General features: G+C 40.8%; 1 protein-coding gene across 1 annotated transcript; it reads left to right on the top strand.

Moving 5' to 3' along the window:
• The first annotated feature begins 18,698 nt into the window (after positions 1-18,698).
• On the top strand, positions 18,699-21,212 carry LOC110710333 (protein FAR1-RELATED SEQUENCE 5-like). Its single transcript, XM_021888616.1, has 2 exons — positions 18,699-19,326; positions 19,851-21,212. Exons 1-2 carry the CDS (start codon positions 19,227-19,229, stop codon positions 20,831-20,833), a joined length of 1,083 nt encoding a protein of 360 aa, XP_021744308.1. The 5' UTR covers positions 18,699-19,226; the 3' UTR covers positions 20,834-21,212.
• Positions 21,213-23,073: the final 1,861 nt, after the last annotated feature.

Here is a 23,073-nt window from a genome sequence, read left to right as displayed (position 1 = left end):
CCTTTATTTGTGGTGAAAGATTAATAATAAATTACCATTTACTTTTGTGAAAGCTTTTGTGTTTAATTGTATTCTATTGATCAAATACGTACGACTGTACGAGAATTTTTTGGGTTATTATGTATTTGTTAGTTGTCTCTCGTTTTGTTACTTGATTAGATTTTGATTGTTGTCGCAACATTTGGCTGGGACTAATTATTCCGACGACTAGATTTAGAATTAATAATATATAGATCGAAATAAATGCCTATGGATAATGAAAATCTTGCAATTTACATGTCATGTTCATTGCCACCATCTTATAAGCATTTTCATGCAGCTATCTTGTATGGTAGCTAGAGATGGTTTCATGAGTATAGATCGAGAAATTGATGTTAGAGATGCTTTGACCCCAAAGGGAATTGATTGATAATAAGTTAATTTCAAAATCATCTAATATTTCCAATGATGATTTGTTTGTAAGAGGAAGAACTGAAAAACCTTGAGAGGGGTTTTTACTAGCTTAGTGATGATAATGGGAGAAGAACAAGGGTCGATCCAATTCAAGAAAATAAAATTGATCCATAACCATAATAAGGCTTAGCTTGCAATTATTGTTACATCAAGGGCAACATTAAGACAAAATGTATGTTGGAAGTGGACAAAGAAACAATCGGAGGAATGGTGATGCTAAGAATGAACACAAAGGGCAAGGAATCTCAAACTATCATTGAGTCGGGTTCTAGTTGGGTTACTAGTCGAGAAATGCTCAAGCCTAACCCTATGTTTCGAGCTCAGGTAAACCCAATGGGTTTAAGCATTATTGTTTATTTAATTTCTTTTGGCTAATTATTAGAAATATCTGACTTTGTTAAGCTTTCTTTATTATTTATTTTTCAGTTTGGTTAGTAGAACATTCTCGCCAATATATAAGTTAGCCATCACATTTCTATTTTCTATTATATAATTTAAATCGTCACCAAAGCACGTCCAATTCCTAACTAATTAAAATGAAAATAGAATTAATTATATAACTTGTAAATGGTGCTACAAAATCAAAGAAAAAGCTGACAATATTAATTGTGCGGAGAATAATACTCTGTATCTATCACTTAATTATCTCTTTAAACCATATATATTTGACACTATTAATTAATATTTAGGTGTATATAATCTCTTTGATTATGATGTAAATAATATCCTCATAGAGTTGCATATCACCCTAACCTAACTTACATTACATTTTATTAAAAAAAATACCTCAGAAAATTACGTTATCTTCATTGGCTATGCATTAGTACTGTTTCGGGGTTTTCTGATGTCCTGCGGGAGAGTTACAATTCCGAGACTGGAACCGGACGCCTGTACCTGCAAAATAACGGAGACTCCTGAGAGCTCCGCCTCCAACGGTCAAGTTAGTACCCGATTAAGGAGTAATCAATACAGAAATTAAAGTAATGAGATCTCTCTAGGTGAGAGTGCTTAGTGTTGGTAATCTGCGTTGTTAGCGAGATTAGCCGGTTGTTAATAAGTCTGTTCTTCTCTGCTTGATCTCTTAATTATTCGGTCCCCTGATTAATGAGGATTAATCGAGTATTTATAGCCTTGGGAAGCGTGCAACTCTCTAGGTTTAAGGTAAACCTAGGGCTGATCGGGCCTCTAGACTGAATTGGGCCTTGATGGCCGGTTGTCCCATTTGGCATGGGTGGACACGTGGCGTGTCTTAAGTGGTCCGTGGAGGACGTATCTGTGATTGACACGTGGCAGGTTCCTGTTGGCCTTCGTGAAGAACACGTGGCGGAACCTGGTTGGTCCACTTGTCAGACGGTGATTGGTGGATAAAAATCCCCTAATCATTTGCCCCTCACAGGTGGCACGCGACTGGTCACGTGTCGCCTGTGACAGGTGTCGCACGGTGACAGGCGACGGCCTGTTACAGGTGTCACCTTGCAGACGGCCGAGAGATTTTCCCGCCCAAATTTTGAATTTGGAAGCGACCCTTCGCCTTCTCACTTTGCCTATAAAAGGAAGTGCTGACTTCGGTCATTTTCACATTTGAGAACTTTTGCGAGAACATTCGGACCCCTGAACTTGCTCTGACATTTCGGACTTTTTCTGCCTACCGCCTGTTCTGACAAGCCGACTGACCCGAACTTTCAGGACTTCATCAACCGTCACTCGTTCAGGTAACTTAGTTCTCTTACTCTTAATTTTCTTTTTATTTTTTTGAAATGGCACCATGGAAGCACACGACACGCCCTAAGTTAGTGATCAGCCGGTCACCGGGGACGGCTGAATCTAGGACTAGGAGTGCCGCCTGCCCTTTTCTGGACCCATCTTTGCCCTTTATACAAAGTCCGACTGTATCTGTGTCTATGCAGAACGTGATGGCCAGAACAAAAAAGACTGCTATGATATCAAACTCAGACGGCTCCTCCCAAAGGGTGCTCCTTAGTGAAACATCTGACCAGGCGCCAGATGTAGAACGAGGCGACTGTCAAGCTGACAGTTCTGAGAGAGGGACCAAGGTGTTCCCTTCCCATCTTACCGTGGACATGTCTAATTTTCCGTCTGCTCCTTCTAAGGGAGAGGAGGCGGGCCCCTCTAGGAGAGGGGAGGAGTCGTCCTCTTCGGACTCGTCAGGGGACGAGTCCGAATCCAGCTCTTCTGACCATAGTTCTTCTGGCTCAGAAGAAAAACATAGCCGCCTACAAGAGGCGAGAAGTTCTCATGCAGTGGAGAAGGGGGATAATTGGGCAGAGCCGTCCGCCTCTTACAGAGAGGAAAACGCCCCCTACTACTGCAGGGTACCCCGGGGCCGGATTGCAACCATGCGAGACAACGTGGCGAGCTTTATTGCTAACCACAAAATGGGCCCGGAGTATTTACTGTTTGTGCCGGATCCAGAAGATACTGTCGTCTGGCCGGCTGGTACCAGCTATGGTGACGGCTGCTTTGGCTGCTATGTGGCGGCCATCAAAGCTGGACTGCGCTTCCCATTACATCCGGCTGTTCAGCGGATTTTAGATGGGTATGATCTGGGGTTATGGCAGTTAGCCCCCAACTCTTGGGTAAACGTACTCGGCTATGTGGCCGGGTGCGAACTGAACGGGGTGGAGCCAAGTTTTGAGGCTTTCGCCCACATGAACTATCTCAGCCGGACCCCTAAGTCGGGAGGTACCGGCTGGTATCAATTAACAAGCCATAGGGGTTACCTCATGATGAGAGGTAAGGCAAACAAATGGAAGGATTGGCGGAACACCTTCCTTATTATCGAGAGTTCAGACACGGAGCTGAACAAACGTTTTAACAAGTGGAACAGGGATCCGCCTCTTCTCGCAGGCGGCCGCAGCATGCCGCCTGTTCCCCCAAAGGCTAAAAAAGAGATCCTAGACAAAGGACTCTTCAAAGTAGAGACTAGGGTGAACTCTACTTCAGGGGTACGAGAGCAAGTACCCCTAAACTGCGTCCCGAGCTTCAAGTGGCTCTATGACGAGTACTTCTTGGCCGCCTGTGGCCTCAGCAGTCGGTGCTCTAGAGGTAGCCGGCCTGACGAATACTCTGTTTTTTCACGCCTTGTTTACTTGGGATTTTTACTAACTTTGCTGTTTATTTCTTTCAGCCGACGCCATGAGTAAAATAACAGCATCTAAGACTGCGGCGGCCATGCTGCGGGTCTCGCTAATGAAGCAGTCGTATGCCGACTCCCCCAGCAAGGAGGCACCCTTGGTAAGCTTTGAAAACTTCTCCTTTTAGTTGTCTTATGCATATACTCACTCTTTTTGTTTTCAGTCTGGCACTCCAAGGGCTTCTTCCTCGCAACAGCCGGACCCCAAGGCCCGGAGGACGACTGTTGCAAGCTCTCCTGGGTCTTCCAGGAAAATAGTGGCGGCTGAGAAGCAGCCGGCCACTTCTTCAAAAACCCAGGCGGGGCCGCCTAGATGTATGGACACTTGCTTGTAAAAACTCACCCTTGCTTCCTTCTTGATTAGATCTAACTTGTTTTTTCCTTTCGCTTAATGCAGCCGGCCCCCAGGGACTAGACTTGGTTGAGGTAGCCAAGTCTATGGTTAAAGTAGTTCCTCCATCTGACAGGGAGGCGGTCAAGGGTGCCGGCACCCTTGACCTCGATGGAATTTCAGGGGTCCTAGCTGAGGTATACTTAGCACCTTTTTGAGCTTTTGAGTTCCAGGACGCCTGTTAACTCTTTTGATTGGAAACTGACGTCTGTTTTTCTTTGTACTTAGGCCCTGCTCCGAGTCAACAGCCTTCGCAAGCCGATTGATCGGAAAAACAAAGAGGTAAAGGCCGCAAAGGCTATGGCCGCCTCCAGCTGTGATAAGGCAATGTTTCAAATTGCCCAAAATGAAGTACTGACCATTGATCTTCTTTATTATCAGGCGCAGGCGACCGCCGCTGTTCGGGCTCAGCTAGAGGCGGCCCAAAAGAAGGTTGACGAGCTGGAGGGGACCGTCACCAACCTTAAAGCCGAGCTGAAACCCCTTCGCCAAAAAATGCACTCTTACGAAGCCATGGAGAAATCTTTGGCTAACGTAAAAGAACGCCTGGTGAACCAGGAGAAGAGTCTTACCCAAGAGCTCTCGGACAAGGCCGAGCAAGAGAAACAAGAGCTCGTCCGGGAGATGGTGGAAGACTCCGCCCAAATCCAACGCATGACCTGGGAACGACTGTTCCCCAGTGCCGACTTTGCCTCATGGGAAAGAACGTACCGCCAGTGTTCGGAAATATATAATCAACAGATCCTGGCGGCTGCTGAAGAAGAGGCGTTGGACGGTGCGTTGGAGGAGGAAGAGCCGGTTGTGGCGCTTGTGCCACTTGGGGGTAAGGCATCAAAAGATGGTGCAGCTAAGGCCGAGTCCAGCAAGAAGAGTGCTGACCAGGCGGCTGCTGCTGATACTGAACTGCCCCCTTCTTAAGCTTTAAGTATTTTTTCTTTTCACGGCCTGCGTGCCGTTTGCTTTGTAATTACCCGGCCAGGGGGCCGGGGTTTTGAATATTCTGCTGGTCTTTTATGGCCGGCTCATTTTAATCAAATTTTTTGTTTTGGTTCAAATTTGTCTAAGTATTTGAAATTTGCTCACTAGACCGACTGTTGTGTATGGCCGAACGTTAAGACAGGTACAAATAGTAAGTATGCCACAGGTACAAATAGTAAGTATGCCGCCTATGCCCCTGGACGACTGGTTGTCTGTTTCCAGGATAGATGATCAGTCGGCCATTTAATCAATCGGTATTCGAACTCTTTATTCAATTTGACCAAGTAAATAGAATTACCTAGTAGCCAAGGAATTAAGTAGGAAAACAAGCGGCGGGTACCGGTTGTTTCCCTTTATTGCCAATGTTGGCCTTTAATTTGTTATTTGTTAACCTAACAAGAGTATTGGTTGAGAGCCTTTGTTTATTAAAAACAAGTGGACGACTCATACCTTTTAGGCTCCATACTAAGTTTGAGTGACTATTAAGTTAACATAGGAGTTACTTAGTCTTTGTCACAATCTTGATTGAGTAGTAGAGGTATCAGGCGGCGTAGGCCGGCTAGACCCCTTGATTCACCAATGTCTGTTGGCTATTAACTCAATAGGTTATCCAGTAGGAATAGGGGTTCGAGTGCCCTTGTTTGTTTAAAACAGGCGGACGACTCAAACTCTTTGGATTCCATACCAAATTTGAAGGAGTGACTATGAGTTAACTTTGGAGTTACTCAGTCGCCGTCACTTTTGTTTGAGAAGTAGAGGTACCAGGCGGCGTAGGCCGGCTAGACCCCTTGATTCGCCAATGTTTGTTGGCTATTAACTCAATAGGTACCCCCTGCATTTATCCCAAGTAATACAGGCGGTTATCTGACTCAGATGTCTACTGCTACCATTGGTTTGGTTAGTGATAGAGTTATCTTTGTCTCAAGAACGGCTACGTGGTTGCCCTTGGGGACAGTCGTATAGGTGCCGTGTAATTAGTTTATAGAACAATGTTCCACCCAAAAGGGAGCTGCTCTCTGCGACGAATTTCATCCGGAGGGATGCCGTCGGACGCCTGCTATGATGTTGGGACAGGTCGAATTAGTTTTGTAGTTTTGATCAGGTGGCTTGGCGTCTGGTCTGATCATTCGGCCGGTGGCCTTGGTAAGTTCTTGGTGAACGTAGGTGCTAAGTAAAAGAAGGGTAGCCGCCTGTTAGTTACAGGATCGGCCAGGCCCTAATCTTTTTAGCTAAGTATTGTGAGTAAAATACTCGATGGAGAGTAGCCGACTGTAAAGGAACAGACGGCATGCCCCTCTAAAGATAAAGAGTGAAACTCAATGGAGAGTAGCCGACTGTAAAGGTACAGACGGCATGCCCCTCGTAATACAATATTGAATAGTAAGTGCAAACTTTATTAAGTAGCTCTTTACTTTACATCATTCAGAAAAAATATTTTTTAAGGTTATCTACGTTCCAGGTTCGAGGCAACGGTTGTCCGTCTGGTGTTTCCAGACGGTAGGTACCGTCCCTGACTTCCGCATAGATTCGGTAGGGTCCTTCCCAGTTGGGAGTTAGTTTTCCAGACTCATTAGCCCTACCAACTGCTTCCATTTTTCTAAGTTCAAAGTCCCCTACTTTGAGTGGACGCCTGTGTACTTTCTTGTTGTATGATCTAGTCATTCTCAGGCGATAGATCTCATGGCGCAAAACAGCATTGCCCCTCTTTTCAGGAAGTGAGTCTAATGCCAGGCGCATAGCTTCCCAGTTTGCCTCTTCGTCATATAGCATTACTCGAAGAGTCGGCTCGTAGTGTTCTATTGGAAGAACAGCTTCTGCACCATAAGTTAGGAGGAAGGGAGTTTCTCCAGTCGCCCCTTTTTCAGTCGTCCTAATGGCCCAAAGAACATGTGGTAGTTCATCTGCCCATAGGCCGCCTGCTCGTTCAATCTTTTTCTTGAGACCGTCTGAGATGATTTTATTAAAGGCTTCTACCTGGCCGTTTGCTTGTGGACGGCCGACAGATGCAAAGTAATGCGCAATTCCTTGGTCTCCCAACCAGCTTTTGAGAACAGGCGTCTCAAATTGGGGACCATTATCAAAAACCATAGACATGGGAACCCCGAACCGAGTGATGACGTTTTTCCAAATGAATGAAATTACATCTTTCGTCTTGATTCCCTTTACAGCCTCCGCCTCTACCCATTTAGTGAAGTAGTCAACGGCAACAAGTATATACCTTCTGCCGCCTGTAGCAGGCGTATATGGACCCAGAATGTCCATCCCCCACTTAGCAAACGGTAGTGGGCTGTGAATGGTAGTGAGGTCAGTAGCCGGACGGTGAATTAATTTGCCAAACCTTTGGCACCTGTCACATTTTTTCACCATCTCCATTGCATCTGCTTCCAAAGTAGGCCAAAAGTAGCCCTGCCGCCTTGCCCTTTGAGCAAGCATCCTACCACCTATATGGGAAGCGCAGAAACCAGAGTGAAGATCATCTAGTATCTCTCGTCCCTTTTCAGTAGTAACACACTTTAAGAAGGGTTGAAGGTACCCCCTCTTGTGAAGTTCTCCCTGTATCATTTCAAAACAGGAGGCTCGTTTTTTCAGTGCTGCCGCCTGTTGAGGATCATCCGGTAGTGTACCGTTTGTCAGATATGCCCTGATTGAATCCATCCAGGTTGAGCTTCTGTCTAGAATTCCAATAGGATTTTCCTCGATGCTTCTCTTCTCCATTACTTCCCAAAACACAGTTCGAGGAGTATCGGAGGAGGCGGATGATGCTAATTTCGAAAGTGCATCTGCCTGGTTGTTTTCTGATCTCGGCACTTGGATCAGATGGAAATCCTCAAGGGAGCCGACTGCTTGTCGGACCGCCTGTAAATACTTGATCATGGCCGGATGTGTTGCTTCGTATTCGCCATTGTAATGACTCACTATCAGTTGTGAATCAGAACAGGCGTCTATTTTCCTTGCCCCTGCCGCCTTACACATGCGGATCCCGGCTAGTAAAGCTTCATATTCTGCCTCATTGTTTGAAGCCTGGAAACTGAAGCGTAGAGCATACTCGAACCTGTCGCCCTCTGGAGATTGACATACGACGCCTGCTCCACAACCGTTTGAAGTAGAGCTTCCGTCCACATATACCTTCCAGACTTGGTCTGGAACTTGAGAGTCAGGAGGACGAGTCATCTCTACAATAAAGTCAGCAAAGGCTTGCCCCTTCACTGCTTTTCTAGGCTCGAAAGTAACTTCGAGACTCTGCATTTCTATGGCCCATTTGATCATTCGTCCGGAGGACTCCATGGTGGTAAGGGGCCGCTTGATCGGTTGGTCGGTATACACGACGACTGCATGTGCCAGAAAGTAGGGCTTCAATTTTTTAACAGCCATGAAGAGTGCAAGACCAAATTTCTCCACTAGGGGATACCTCAACTCGGCATTTTTCAGTACGTGACTGACAAAGTAGACCGGAAGTTGACAGCCGTCCCTTTCAGCAAGGAGCACCGCGCTTAACGCATGATCAGAGACGGCCAGGTACATGTAGAGATTTTCTTTGGGCAAAGGGCTGACCAGCCTCGGCAAGGAATGCAAGTGAACCTTTAATTTCTGGAAGGCGGCCTCAGCATCCGGCCCCCATTCAAACCTTGCCTTTTTCTTAATTGCCTGGAAAAAGTATAGGCATTTGTCGCCTGATCGACTTAGGAATCTTCCCAAGGCCGCCAGACAACCTGTTAACTTCTGAACCTCTCGGACGGTACGAGGCGACTGCATGTCAATGACCGCCTGTACCTTCTCAGGGTTCGCCTCTATTCCTCTCTGGTTGATAAGGAATCCGAGAAATTTCCCAGACTCAACTCCAAATACACATTTCTTGGGATTGAGCATGACATGGTGCCGCCTGAGTGTGGCGAAAGTTTCTCGGAGGTCCGTCAGATGATCTTTCTGAAGTTTAGTCTTGACAATCATATCATCAATGTATGCCTCGACGTTTCTCCCAATCTGATCAAAGAACACTGTGTTTATCATTCGTTGGAAGGTAGCCGGGGCATTCTTAAGACCAAACGGCATGACCGTGTAACAGTATAATCCCTGATCAGTGACGAAGGCCGTCTTCTCCTGATCTTTCTTCCATAAAGGAATTTGATGAAAACCAGAATAGGCGTCCATAAAACTCATCATGGCATGGCCGGCTGTTGAGTCGACCAGGTTATCAATTTTAGGCAGAGGGTAACTGTCTTTGGGGCACGCCTTGTTCAAGTCTGTGTAGTCTACACACATTCGCCAGGTGCCATTCGGCTTTTTAACAAGTACCACATTTGCAACCCAATCTGGGAAGTAACATTGCCGAATGAACCCTGCATCAAGTAATTTTTTGACTTCGGCGGCTGCCGCCTGACCTCTTTCTTCACCATGGTTCCGTTTCTTTTGTCGTACCGGCTTCTTTTTCGGATCCACAGCGAGTTTGTGTACTGCCAGATCAGGACTAATGCCTGGCATTTCATGGACTTCAAATGCAAAGATGTCCTTGTATTCTTTCAACAGGTTGTGAAAGTCGTCACCAAGGTTTCTCAGAGCAGTCGTCCCTACTTTGACTGTTCGGTCAGGATGGGAGTCGTCTAATATCAGGTCCACATGCTCACCAGCCGGCTGAGGGCGGAACTCATCCGGCCGGTCCTCTGCCAATGATTGCTATTTTCTTGCTTTTTTTGCGGACTCAGTCTGGGACGCCTTTCTTTTTCTGTCGTCTGTTTCTTGAACAGGCGCACTCTCCTTGACATTGTCAAGGTCTGTTTTTTCTCCACTTGACCCAGTGGCCATAACAGTGGGCTTGACATCCGAGAGATAGCACTCTCGGGCCATCCTCTGATCTCCCCTTAGGGAGCCGACTGTTCCATTATCCCTTTCAAACTTAAGCAGCATAAGTGACGGGATTATAACAGCCTTGGAATTATTCAGGGTTGGTCGACCCAGAATCATGTTGTAGGCCGAGAGTTCCTCTACCACTAGGAACCGGACTACCATGTGTCGTCCTTCCCCTTTTTCGCCCAGGCGAATGGGTAGATCCACTCGTCCCAGGGGGTGAACGACTCCTCCTCCAAAACCTATTAAGGGTGGGAGGCCGGATGTATGCAGTCCGTCTGATATTTCAGTTTTGACAGACATTTGCTGCTGATGAGATCTGAAGAGCTCCCGGTATCTATGAGGATTCGGCCAACTCTCTGGTTGGCCACTTTACATTCAATAACGAGAGGGTCGTCATGCGGTCCCCTTATTCCTCCTAGATCCTCTTCAGTGATGACAATCTCAGGAAATGTATATTTGGACGGCCGTTCTTGGTGAACGGAATTTATATCTAACCGCCTTATATTATCTTTGTTGCCCCTAATAGTGGGGCCGCCTCCTGAGAAGCCGCCTGCAATGGTGTAGACGACTGCATCATCTGTATCGGAACTGTCGGCCTGTTGATTCTTTTTGGCCGACTGCTTTTTTGAGGAAGTATTCCCCGTAGATTTCTTGACATAAGTGTCAAGATCACCTTGATCAGCCAAGCGGTCTAGGTACCGCATGAGACTGATGCAGTCATTGGTGTGATGACCAATGTCATCATGATAAGCGCAGATTTTGTCTTGGTTCCGGTTGCTCGCAGAACCCTTCATGGGGAGCGGCTTCTCAATTGAGAGCCGTCCCTTTATTTCTTTTAGGATAAACTGGTTATCCTTGTTAAATACATACTTTGGGGAGTATGGTTTGAATTCTTTTTTCTTTTTCTGGGCCGGCTGTTTAGAGGAATCAGCCGCCCAGACCTCTTTTCTTTTTTCATCTTTGTTGGACGACTGTTTCTGTCGTCCCTCTCTTTTGTCGAACCTCTTCCCGTCCGACTGTTTCATCGTACACAGATCAGTCGCCTGTATATAGGCTTCTGCTTCAATCAAGGCCTCTTGAAGAGTCGCCACCCTTTTTCGAACTAAATCAAATTTGAAGGTAGACCCGTCTTTGAGACCTCTAAAAAAGTCAGTATAAGCTACCTCATCCGGTAACCCTTGAATCTGTATTCTCATCAGGTTGAACCGCCTGATGTAGGAACGAAGCCCCTCCTTTTCACCCTGCTGAATTGTTCCCAAATCAAGGGTCGTTTTCTTCGCAGGGATGTTCATAGCGAAGTTGGAGGCAAATAAGTAAGCAAGCGTCCTGAAGTTGTTTACACAACCAGTCGGCAGGTTGCCGAACCTTTGCTGTGCGATTCCCTTGAGAGTCGCTGGGAAACACTTGCACCAGGTGGGGTCATCCAACCCTTGAAGGTACATCAGGTTGGTGAATGCCATCAGATGGTCTTCTGGGTTAGTAGTGCCGTCATAGGCGCCTACTAGAATATTTTTTACTTTGGCCGGCTGAGCGGTTTCAGTAATTTCCTTGGAGAAGGCCGACGGCTGTTCACCAAGTCTAAGCAGCCGTAGCTGCCAGTCCATAGGTTGGACGTTTTTTGCTGCAGGTCCACCAAATGGAGGTGGCTGCATAAAATACTGTTGTTGCGGCACAAATGGTAAGTTTGGTACCGCCTGGGCACTATGAAAGCCGGACTGACGGGAGGTGCCGCCTGACTGACTCTCATGGTACGACTGAGTTGGCCTCATCGAGGCATTTCGCAAACTGTCCTGAAAATTTGAAGTAGAAGCCGACTCTGATAATCGGTCACTCTTCTTCTGCTCTAGCAGGTGCCGAGCATCTGTGAACGTTTGCTTTGACCCGTCCGCCTGAATATGACGAACCGGTTTCCTATTTCCCGTAGGATAACGGAGTTTTGTGAAATCAAGAGCAGACGGCTCCCGCTTCTTGGATTTAGGATGGGGAGTCGCCTCTCGCCCTTGAACTGGCTTCCTCTTTAGTGAAGTGGAAGGTTTCTTGGCCGACTGCTCTTTGACTGAAGCAGGCGGTTTTTTGTTGATCAACTCTTGGATCTCTCCCTTGAAGTCCCTCATGAAGGTCATGAGTTCGTTCCTTGTGATGGGAGCAGACCCATCAGTCAGCTGTTGCCGAGCAAGCGGTGCGCCTGCTGGCTCGCTTCCTGTTTGAAGATACTCCCGTTCCCTCATTTCGGTATGACGGGTACGTCGGGCCCTTAGGGTCCCGTCTGGAGCTGTATGAGTTTCAACTTCAAATTCACTTTCGGTATCATGGTCCGACTGAACTTGAGGGTCGTCTAGGGGACGCCTCACTTCTGGAGTCGGTACAGACTTGGATGCCATCTCTGAAGTACTCTCCCCACAGACGGCGCCAAATGTTTCGGGGTTTTCTGATGTCCTGCGGGAGAGTTACAATTCCGAGACTGGAACCGGACGCCTGTACCTGCAAAATAACGGAGACTCCTGAGAGCTCCGCCTCCAACGGTCAAGTTAGTACCCGATTAAGGAGTAATCAATACAGAAATTAAAGTAATGAGATCTCTCTAGGTGAGAGTGCTTAGTGTTGGTAATCTGCGTTGTTAGCGAGATTAGCCGGTTGTTAATAAGTCTGTTCTTCTCTGCTTGATCTCTTAATTATTCGGTCCCTTGATTAATGAGGATTAATCGAGTATTTATAGCCTTGGGAAGCGTGCAACTCTCTAGGTTTAAGGTAAACCTAGGGCTGATCGGGCCTCTAGACTGAATTGGGCCTTGATGGCCGGTTGTCCCATTTGGCATGGGTGGACACGTGGCGTGTCTTAAGTGGTCCGTGGAGGACGTATCTGTGATTGACACGTGGCAGGTTCCTGTTAGCCTTCGTGAAGAACACGTGGCGGAACCTGGTTGGTCCACTTGTCAGACGGTGATTGGTGGATAAAAATCCCCTAATCAAGTACCATTGGGATGATGTGGGTTATACGGATGTAGTTGATGTGGGTAGTTATTGGTTTGGGTTACAGTTGGTGTGGATCTGAGAAAGATGAATGTGGGCTCGTATGTAGATGGATGAACAAACTCAGTTAAACAATTAGGTTTTTTTTTCTCCAAAATAAAATAACCTTTATTTCACTTTAGATTTAAAATTAGAATGTAGCAATCATGCACAGTTGTACTCATTATATATGTATCTCAAAGTATGTTAACTACTTGTTTCTTTGATTGAATCAATATCTATTATGATCTATGGGTAATATAGGAAAATTTGTGTACAACTACCCGTTTTTTAGCTCTTTTGTGAACAACTACCCGTTTTTAAGAAATTTGTTAACAACTACCCATTTTTTGCAAAAGTTTGTAGCAATGTGTTAAGAGCAGAGCAAAAAACAGACATCTCATTACTCGGGTGTGGTTAATGGTACTATTAATGTTGTTTTTTGGAGGACGTGGAGTTCACTTGAATGAATTTAGTTGGAAAGAGGCGAGACATCTGAAGGAGGATTGAGAAAAGCCCTAAGTGATGAAATTTTATTCCCTCTTAACTTATTTATCTTGGGCTTATCTCATAAACATATTGGTGAGGTAAGCCTCACCTAATAGCTTTTCTATAAGATTTCTAAAAGATAAGAAAGCAACCAAAATTCCTACAATAAGTAATTTTTTTTTTGTTTTTTTTTTTTACATTTACAATAAATAAACTTTATTGCAAAAACAAATTTCAAAATAAAAGTTTCCTTAAACGCTTGAAACACGAAATACTATGACTGGTAAAAACCTATAAGTTGAATAATTTAAGTAAGAGAAAGTCACGGTTGATCACACATCATAATCTCCCTCTTATATTTGAATATGTCTTCAAGTGTACGTGTAATACCTTGAAATTTGGGTATATAATCCGATAAATAATTTTGGATCCAATTTTCTATATTTTTTTTTTAAAAAAATTTGGTTATTTGGGTCGGAAATAGTTTAATTTTTTCGAAAATAAGTTGAAGAAATAAATTAGGCCCTGTTCTTTTGAGCTTTTGGGCAGAGTAGAGTAGAGCAGAGCAGAGCAGGGATAAGCAGAGCAGAGCAGATTTTAACATCATTATTATTATTATTATTATTATTATTATTATTATTATTATTATTATTATTATTATTATTATTATTATTATTATTACTACCGGTTGGGACTGTTCTTGAACGTTTACTCTCACTTAGGTGGTGAATGTATGTCTTTTTTTTTATTTTAAGGAACACCTTGGCTTACCATTTCCTCACCATGTTCTCTGGGTACATATGTGGGTAAGTAATTATCTACATCGTGTACTTGGAGAAGTGGGGGGAAATGCTGCCGGATTTTCCTTAAAATTGGAAAGTCGACATACATTCACTAGTGAGATTAGACGTTAAGAATGGGTTAGGTTGGAGTGATAAGGACCCTTTGGAAGCATGCATTTTTTCACTATATGAATGGTATATGCATGATGTGTGTTTGAATTTGATTTACATAATATATGTAGCAATTATACATTATTCATAATATGTTGCTATGTTTAGAGACAATTTACTAAATGGAGAAGAATCGTGGTTGGATGTATGGTAGACGTAATACATTGGAATTCTTTCATGGGGTTCAAGAGTTTTGCAAGAGGGCTTCATCTTATCAGCGCATAATGGGTGTCGATTACCTCTATTGTCCTTGTGTTGATTGTAATAATGTGAAGGTGGTCAATAGTGTTGAAATCATTAGAGATCATGTAATTTGTCGTAGGTTTAGGCTTAAATACCATGTGTGGATTTGGCACGGTGAAGAAGGAGAGTACAGTGGGGATGTTGATGGGAATGATGTGCATGATAGAAGCAATGAGATTCGTGTGGACAAGGAATACGGGAATGATGAATATATTATTGATAATGGTGATGAGGATGGATTTGAGGATGATCAGGTGGATGAGGTCGAGGATGAAGAGGTGGATGAGATGATGCATAGTGTTGAAGGTGACGTGTTTGAGTCATTATCGGAGGCTTCTAAAAAGCCTTTGTATCCTGGGGAGTCTTGAGTTAAGGCAGAATTTTTGTTTTTTTTTTTTTTTTTTTTGAGGAAAAGTGAGTGAGTGCATATTGGTTATTCAACATAAAATCTAAAAATCTTACCTCGTTGATCAACCTTACCCAAGCACGTGACCATTGCACAAAGCTACCATTTGCTTCCCAAAGTGTAGTAATCCCATCCTCCTCTATGGGCACCGGTAGTCGGATGTCATGAAACCCCACAATCATAGAATTGATCCCGACCGAGTAATGTTGTGGCCTAAGTGATCACAAATGGACCGTATCATAAGTCGGTTGTGTACTAGCATACGCCACCAAATGCAATCCTCCACTGTTTGATAGCCCTAGGTGTAGAAGTGCACAACGGGTCTCTTCCTACACCAATTTGGAAGATCACTTATAAGAACCAAACATATCACAAGGGGTCTTCTCCTACAGAATTGATAATGTAACGAAATTCACTACGCTAGAACTAAACAAATCACCTGTAAATCTGGAAATTCATGAGGTGTTAGATTATCAAGCTCCCTCGAGTCCGCATGTGTAGGAGTACCAACCTGCAATAGTAAATTAATAATGCCACCTTAGATCTCACTTAACTCAATGTGCCAAAACTAATAGATTTGAAATTACCTCATGTATCTCATCTTCTCCATGTATCCTCATCTTTTCGTTGTCCTTGTGGGTGACTACATGAGTCGATCGGTGTAGTCGAGGGGAACGACAAGCTCGGTAAGTTCATTTGCTTCGCCCAAGCATTGAATTCACCTACTATCTCGTTGCGTACTTGTTCCTTAATTGATGCCACCTTAGCATCCAAGTCATGTGGTGAGTTAATAATTGCTCGAGATCTTCCTGATTTGGTGTATTCTGCACCCATCACCTTTTCCCATCCTAAAAATGTCCCTCCCGAACCTACTACCCGTCCTGGATGGTAGGGCTTTCCCAAAGCCAAGGTGAAAGGGTCTTTCTCTATAGTTGGGATGAGCTTGCCTTCAACCAGTTCTTCAGTGTACTCAAGCTTTAGCAAAAACAAAAAGGTAACATGAATATAGTTAATGTTTTTGTATAGTGATATTTATGCAAAAGCTTCATAAATTTCACAAGTTCATAGTTAGCTTACAAGTTTATCTGCTATTTTTTTGGTTTCCGAAGCCTTGATGACCCATTTTCCGGTTTCCTTGTCAAGCGCATGCAAAGAACAAATGAAGTCGCCAGCACGACTCACCAATGTAGTAATCGTGGAATTAGAGGGTTTTTTGGATCACCCTAGAAACGAAGTGGGGTATACTCCCTCCTTGACCCACGTTTCCCTCCATTCACCAAATGTCTTAGACCCTATACGATGGGTGTACAGCCTCTGCAATGCATTTTTTAAATTTTGCTCCCGCAGTTCCTACATAATTAGAAATGTTAGTATCATTACTTCAAAAAGAGTCAATATATTATACAATTGTCATCAGATTTACCTAACTTACAATTGCTTCCTTTTGATTTCTTTGAAGAACAAAACCTTCCCAATCATCCTTCGATAACTTCGTCATTTCCACCTTCATTATCCTTTCCCTTGCAAGCTTTCTTCTTCTATGGTTTTCTCACAAGTTTCTTAGTGATCCATCTACAAACTAAGGTGGTTTTGAAGCCTTTGAATCTTTCCGCTACTAAAGATTCAAACACCCTTCGCTTGGCGTCATCGTTAGGAATATTAAACTGACTCTGCAAGCACAAATAAAAGCGATTATTAGTTTCTCCTTTCAAAAAACAGTAAGGTGAAGGTATTTATAATTGTGTAAATGTGCCAACAAAACACTTGCCCTTGTATCATCCCAAAATGTTTTAATCAAGTCTAGAGGTACTTGCCGCCAACCAAGTGTAATGCGGATTTTGTGCCCACATATGCCAACTTGAACAGCATATTTTCGACGCCATTTGCCGTAGGTTGGCCTACCTTGTCATACTCCAGGACCATGGGACCAGCGGGTTTCTTAAAACTTGTCGTCGGACCCCTACCCTTTTTCTTAGCCAGTGCCTTTACCCCCCTCTCCACCACTTGTGCTATTCATTTGACCTTGTCCTTGGCTTTGAGTTTGAGGAGTAGGATTCTCACCAACCATCTCAGAAACTGCATTTTCAATAGGAGGTGCACGTTCAGCTGAAATTTCAAATTTATCAAGCCTACGCTCAAACTCATCCTGAGCCTGATCTTCTGGCTCACCCAAATCATTCTCCTTGTTGACATCATAAAGCTCGTCCTCATCCTTATTGACATCATCATCATCATCCTCCATATCCTCTACACAATTAAGGTCCTCATCGTCCTCCATGAGATATAAACACCTGCCATTACAAACATAACACGTTATTATTTGTAATAGAAATAAATTTGTTAGGTAAAGTTATCAAATATAAATTTATGAATTATAATATAAATCAACATAGAAAATGGGCAAGTAAGTTAACATATAGGTCATTTTTATTCCATTATCACCAAAATGACTCTCTAAATCACCTAACTTGTGATTTTATGAAACTGTCAACACTTAAAATATTATATCCTATCATATTTAACATGTTTTGAGAATTAACTTGTTCATTTAAAAGAAAATGTGAAAAATGGGCAAGTAAGTTAACACTTTCATTCATTTTCACCAAAATAATTCTTTAAATCACCTAACTTGTGATTTTTATAATACTTTCAACGCCTACAATTTCAAAATCACAAATAATAGTACCTCAATCTAATATTCCTTCATTGTGGTCTGATCGCATATAATTTTCTTGGTTGTCTATGTCATTTGGTACAACAGGTCTAGGAACAGTGAAAGGTGCTGAATCATAAACGCATCATATTCTTCCTCATCCTCAACATTGACAGGCTAAAGTCGTATCACCTAATCAAAAGTAATTCCTAAAACTACTAACTAAAATAGATAGGAAAGTAGGGTCGAATGCACAGGGAAACAAGTCTTTTTATTCCTAATTAATTAATATAAGCTAAATTATCAAGTAACCAAATTGTTTTTGTGAGAATTAAACTAATAACTAAACTAAAGCAATTTAAATAAGGGAGGAAAACAATAATAAAAGGCCTAGGGTATAGGTTCACCAATAAATAATATTCTAGGGTGAAAAATAACAATCAATTATCAATGTATGAATTAATCTGATCATAAAGGGCTTTCGCTACGTATTACAACCACAAAATTAATCTACCAGTATTAAATCGCATCTCTCGTATCTTGACTTAACCATTTATAAATTAACATGCCTATTGAAACTAAGTCTAAACATCAATTCTCATCTCTTCAATCTCGAATCAATATTGCATAACTCATACAATTAAACCAGCGCTAATCTAATTGCATAGCAGTAACTCAATCAATAGGAAATTAATCTGAAACATTAATAATCAACATTAATAAATTACCCCTTCATATTATTTATGGATCCCCACAAACCCTAGTATAAAACTACTCACGCATAATTAAATCTAAACTAAGCAAAGCAATTAAACAAAGCATATTAAATCAAAGCAATTAAATTAAGCATGATTAAAAGCAATAACGATAAAACTAAAATAAAGAAGCAAAAATAAATAAAGAGTAATAAAATAAAGTATACGTAAAACAAAATAAAAAGCATCCAAAGAATCTAATACTAAAAGTATTTATAAACCAAAAAGAACAAAACTAAGAATAGGCTAATAACTACTTAAAAAAAACTCCCTCCTACGTACTGCTACTCCTCTGTATAAGAATAAGAAAGAATCCTAGCCTAACTAAAAGTCTAAGAAGATAAGAATATAAAATAGAAAACATAAAACTATTTAAAGCTAATAAAACAAAAGTTGTTGAAAAGATTAACTAATCTAAAACTATAAAGCTATTAAAAGATAGCTAAGCTCAAAACTCCTCCGCTAATCAAGCTTCGTGAATTTAGGCCCAATTGGACTACACTCGCCAGACCGTGCAAGGCCCTGCCTGATCAGGCCCAGTAAACTTCACGCCCAGCAGCTTCTTTCTTCTTTGCTGAAAATTTTACCCTACACCCTAGTGTAGGGTGTGTTCCCTACACCCCCCTATCCTACGTCGTTTTGTAGCTAGTATTGAATTCTCATGTGCAGCTTCTTTCCTTTTTTTTTTTTCCTTTTTTTCTTTTTTTCTTTTCTTCTTCTTTTTTCTTTTTTTCTTTGTTTCTTATTATTCAAGTTATGTATATATATGATTTTAAACCCTATTTTTTCTCTCTCTTCAATTGATCAACCTCCATTTTTTATCTACATTTTTCTCTCGCTAATTCATCTTCTTCATTTGATTTTTTGAACGAACTCGTTAATTGTTACCGATCATCAATGGCGAATTCTGCATCTGGAGATTGCGTTGATTTTGATCGTGATTGCGAGCGTGTGTTTCCTTCTGGAGTTCGTTTGGTTGATTCGTTTGTGCAACAATGTGAGTAATTGTGATCATAATTTTGCAATTTTTAATTATCTCTAATTTGTTCTGTTATAATGCTCTGTTAATTTGAACTTAATTGATGTATTATTATTCACTTTCGATTTTTGAATTTACTACTTTGATTACATTATGATGAACGTTTTTGGATTGTTATACTTTGTATGAACATTTTGTTGCTTCATTTGTTGTTTCATTTGTTGTTTTCTCTGTGTTTAAGAATTGTGTGTTTTTGTCGTATATTTTGTAGATTATACTTTCAATTAATCGTTTATGTTTTCTTATTCATACTTACTAATGTGTTTATGTTCAGTCTTAAAGTCATTTTTGATCATTTATTTTTACATTTTTATATCGATATTATGTGTAGTGGTAAATAATGAAAATATTGTTCAAAATATTATGTGCTGAAATTCTTTTTGCAATTGATCATGTGCTGTTTTGATATTGAACATTTTACTTATTTGTTATTGTTCATTCATGAAACTCTTTATGATCATTTATAATTGTATATTGTGCAGTGGAAAAAAATGATGATATTATGTATTTAGAAGCAGAACAGTCTGAATTAAAGGATAAAGAATTTAAATCTGAAGATGAAGCTTTCGAAGCGTATAATGAATATGCTTTTAGGAAAGGTTTTGGAATTCGAATTGGGAAGAGTAAGAGAAGAAGAGATGATTCTTTTTTGATGAAAAGATTTGTTTGTTGTAATGAGGGATTCAAAGATAATAAGTGTAAGAATAAAAGGATTTATGAGAAGTTGGATCATCGAACTGGTTGTTTAGCTTTTGTGCAGTTTCACATTGATCATTTAGGGGTCTATACATGTACAAGACATGAAATGGTTCATAATCATGCTATGATTCCTCCTGAAAAAAGGCATTTGATAAGGTCTCAAAGAGATGTGAATAAAGAGCAGCTTCTTTTCATTTCAACAATGAAATTGAGTGGAGTCAAAGTTACTGATTCTTTGAGGGTTCTAAAGAAGGAGGTTGGGGGATCTCCTAATCTTTGTTTTACTGCTTCTGATGCTTATAATGCATTGTCATCTGAAAAAGCTGCCCAAATTGAAGGATGTGATAGTAACCAATTGATTAAATATTTTGCCAAGAGACATGTGGATGAGGCAGATTTTTATTATGATTTTGAACAAGATGATAGTGGTGCTTTAGTTAGTTTTTTTTGGCGTGATGGTAGGATGATGAGAGATTATCATTACTTTGGAGATTTGTTGGTTTTTGATACAACTTATAGAACTAATAAATATGGAATGATATGTGCTCCATTTGTTGGGATGAACCATCATGGTAACAATGTCATGTTTGGTATGGGTTTTATTCTTAATGAGCGCACCGAGTCTTTTTATTGTTTGTTTGATATATTTTTGCACTCAATGGGGAGGAAAAGTCCCATTACAATTATGACTGATCAAGCACAAGCGATTGCAGCAGGTATAAGAAACATTTTTCCTTCAACTGTTCATCATCGTTTATGTGTATGACATCTTGAACAAAATTCTAAGAAACACATTGGAGCATTGAGAGCTTTGGAAGGCTTTACAGATTTGTTTGGATATCTTTTGAAGTATTGTGAAACTCCTGCTGAATTTGAATATTTCTAGAAAAGGTAAATTATTGTTTTTTGTATTTATTTTTTATTTTTATTATGTGATATATTTGATTATTATGTGATATATATATGAACATTTAGTGTTTTACATATGATCATACAATTTACTTTGTTATGTATGTTATCATAATATTATTAGTGTCCATATTGTTTATGATCATTATTCTTTATACAAATGTACATATTTTAATTTATATTTTGTTCATTTTTCAATTAATATATGATCATTTCTGTTATACAGGATGTGTGATAAATACAAATGTGAAAATGATGATTGGTTATGTGATTTGTATAAAATAAAGAAAATGTGGTGTCCTGCTTATTCTAAGAAGTATTGGTCTGGTGGTATATTGTCTTCTCAACGTAGTGAAACTACTAATAAGTCAGTTTCACAACGTCTTAATAAGACTCAAGGTTTATGTGATTTTTATCATGTTTTTCTTGATGTCATTTCTGAGTGGAGAAGTAAGGAAGGTGCAAGAGATTACAATACTCTGAGGGGTAATAGGCACCTAGCTTTTGCTAATATTGGTATATTAGTTCATGCAAGATCATTGTACACTATTCAAGCTTATGTGCTTTTTGAAGAGGAGTTCATTAGGGGGACAGCTTATGATCATGTTGATAGTGGTTTGCGTTTTCCAGAATATTCATATCTTCTTTGGAGGCCTGGGAAGGATATAATTAAGCATGAAGTTGTTTTTAATAAGGAAACACATGCAATTTGTTGCACATGCATGTACTTTAGTGAGACTGGTTTACTTTGTTCTCATTCTCTTCGAGTATATCATTTGCATTGTGTGCGTAATATTCCACAAGAGTATATAATGAAACGATGGACAAAGGCTGCCATGTGTAGTCATGGTATTGAAGAACCTACTTTGAGGACAAATGTTGTGGCTACTAGTGTTTGGAGGTCACAAACAATCAGAAAGTTTGTTAAGTTGATAACAAGTTGTCAGAATTCTTTGAATGCAAGGGCAGAGGTTGAGTGTTATTTCAATCTGTTAAAAGAAAAGGTTGAGAGTGTATCAGGTGTAATTGACTTTAGTGAACCTGTTAAAGAGGTTGAAATTGTTGATCTTGAGATCAAGAATCCTCCAAAAGCTAGGCTTAAAGGTGAGAGGAATGTAAGGCCTAAGAGTACCTTGGAGAAGCAGTGTAACAAGGAAAAGGGTAATTTCAAGAGGAAAAAGTCTCTGTACACTCCTTACAAAAGGGGTATAGGGCAAGCAGTTGTACATGTATATGATCATTTCATATTTTCAAATTGATCATTTCAGTTTTCGTAAATGATCATTTATGTTTTTTTTAAATAGGAACTTGATGAGAACGGTTATGCTGTTACTTATGCTAATTCTATTAGTGATCCCATTGAATTGATTGTTTTGAGCAATAAACGGGCTCAGGTAAATTCAAATGTGCCAAAAAAAACATTTTATTTATATTTTATTAATATTGATTTTTATAATTTAAAAATATAGGTCGGCTTAAAATTAGCTGTTGTAGAAGAAATTCCTTCTAGTTCTAAGGAATCAAATCATAGTATTTCCAATGATTTTGATCAGGTATGTTTGTTTGTTATTGATTATAAATTTATTTTATTTTTTGGCATTTATGATCTATATTATAATTTTTTTTTATTTAATTTTTAATTTTTTATATTTTTTTTTGGTTTTTTTGTAGGCTACTGGTTAAAGCTCTCTTTCATCTAGCATATCTATTGATGTTGATATTTCATCTATTGCTAAGGTTTTTTTTTCCCATATTTGTTTGTATAAGTGTTTGTAACTGATCATATACTGGTTTATTAATGATCAATTTAATTTTTTTTAAAGGCGAAGGATTTAAATCTTGAAGGTGTTTCTGCTGTTCAAGCTCGTTCTAATGTTGGTGCAAATAAAGGTGCTTCTGGTGTTAAAACTTACTCTCAAATTAATCCAAGAGTTCCAATTCATACTAGTGCGTCAACAAAATCTCCTGTTGTTATTCAACCTACTGTTCTCAGGAATGTTCAAAATCAAACTCAGAATTGTTCAAACACCAATCCAGAAATGAACATATCCAACTCCAGGAATGTTCAATCAACAAATGTTCAAGTTATTTCTCCTA

The sequence above is a fragment of the Chenopodium quinoa genome, unplaced genomic scaffold (genome assembly GCF_001683475.1).
Source record: "Chenopodium quinoa cultivar QQ74 unplaced genomic scaffold, ASM168347v1, whole genome shotgun sequence".
Classification (NCBI taxonomy): Eukaryota; Viridiplantae; Streptophyta; class Magnoliopsida; order Caryophyllales; family Amaranthaceae; genus Chenopodium; species Chenopodium quinoa.
Note: the sequence above shows the minus strand (reverse complement) of the source record. Positions and strands in the feature narration are given on the sequence as shown.

Coding starts and splice junctions, on each gene's coding strand:
- LOC110710333 (XM_021888616.1), top strand. CDS start 19,227: ATGGCGAATTCTGCATCTGGAGATTGCGTTGATTTTGATCGTGATTGC. Junction 19,327..19,850: donor TGATTCGTTTGTGCAACAAT/GTGAGTAATTGT, acceptor TATATTGTGCAG/TGGAAAAAAATGATGATATT.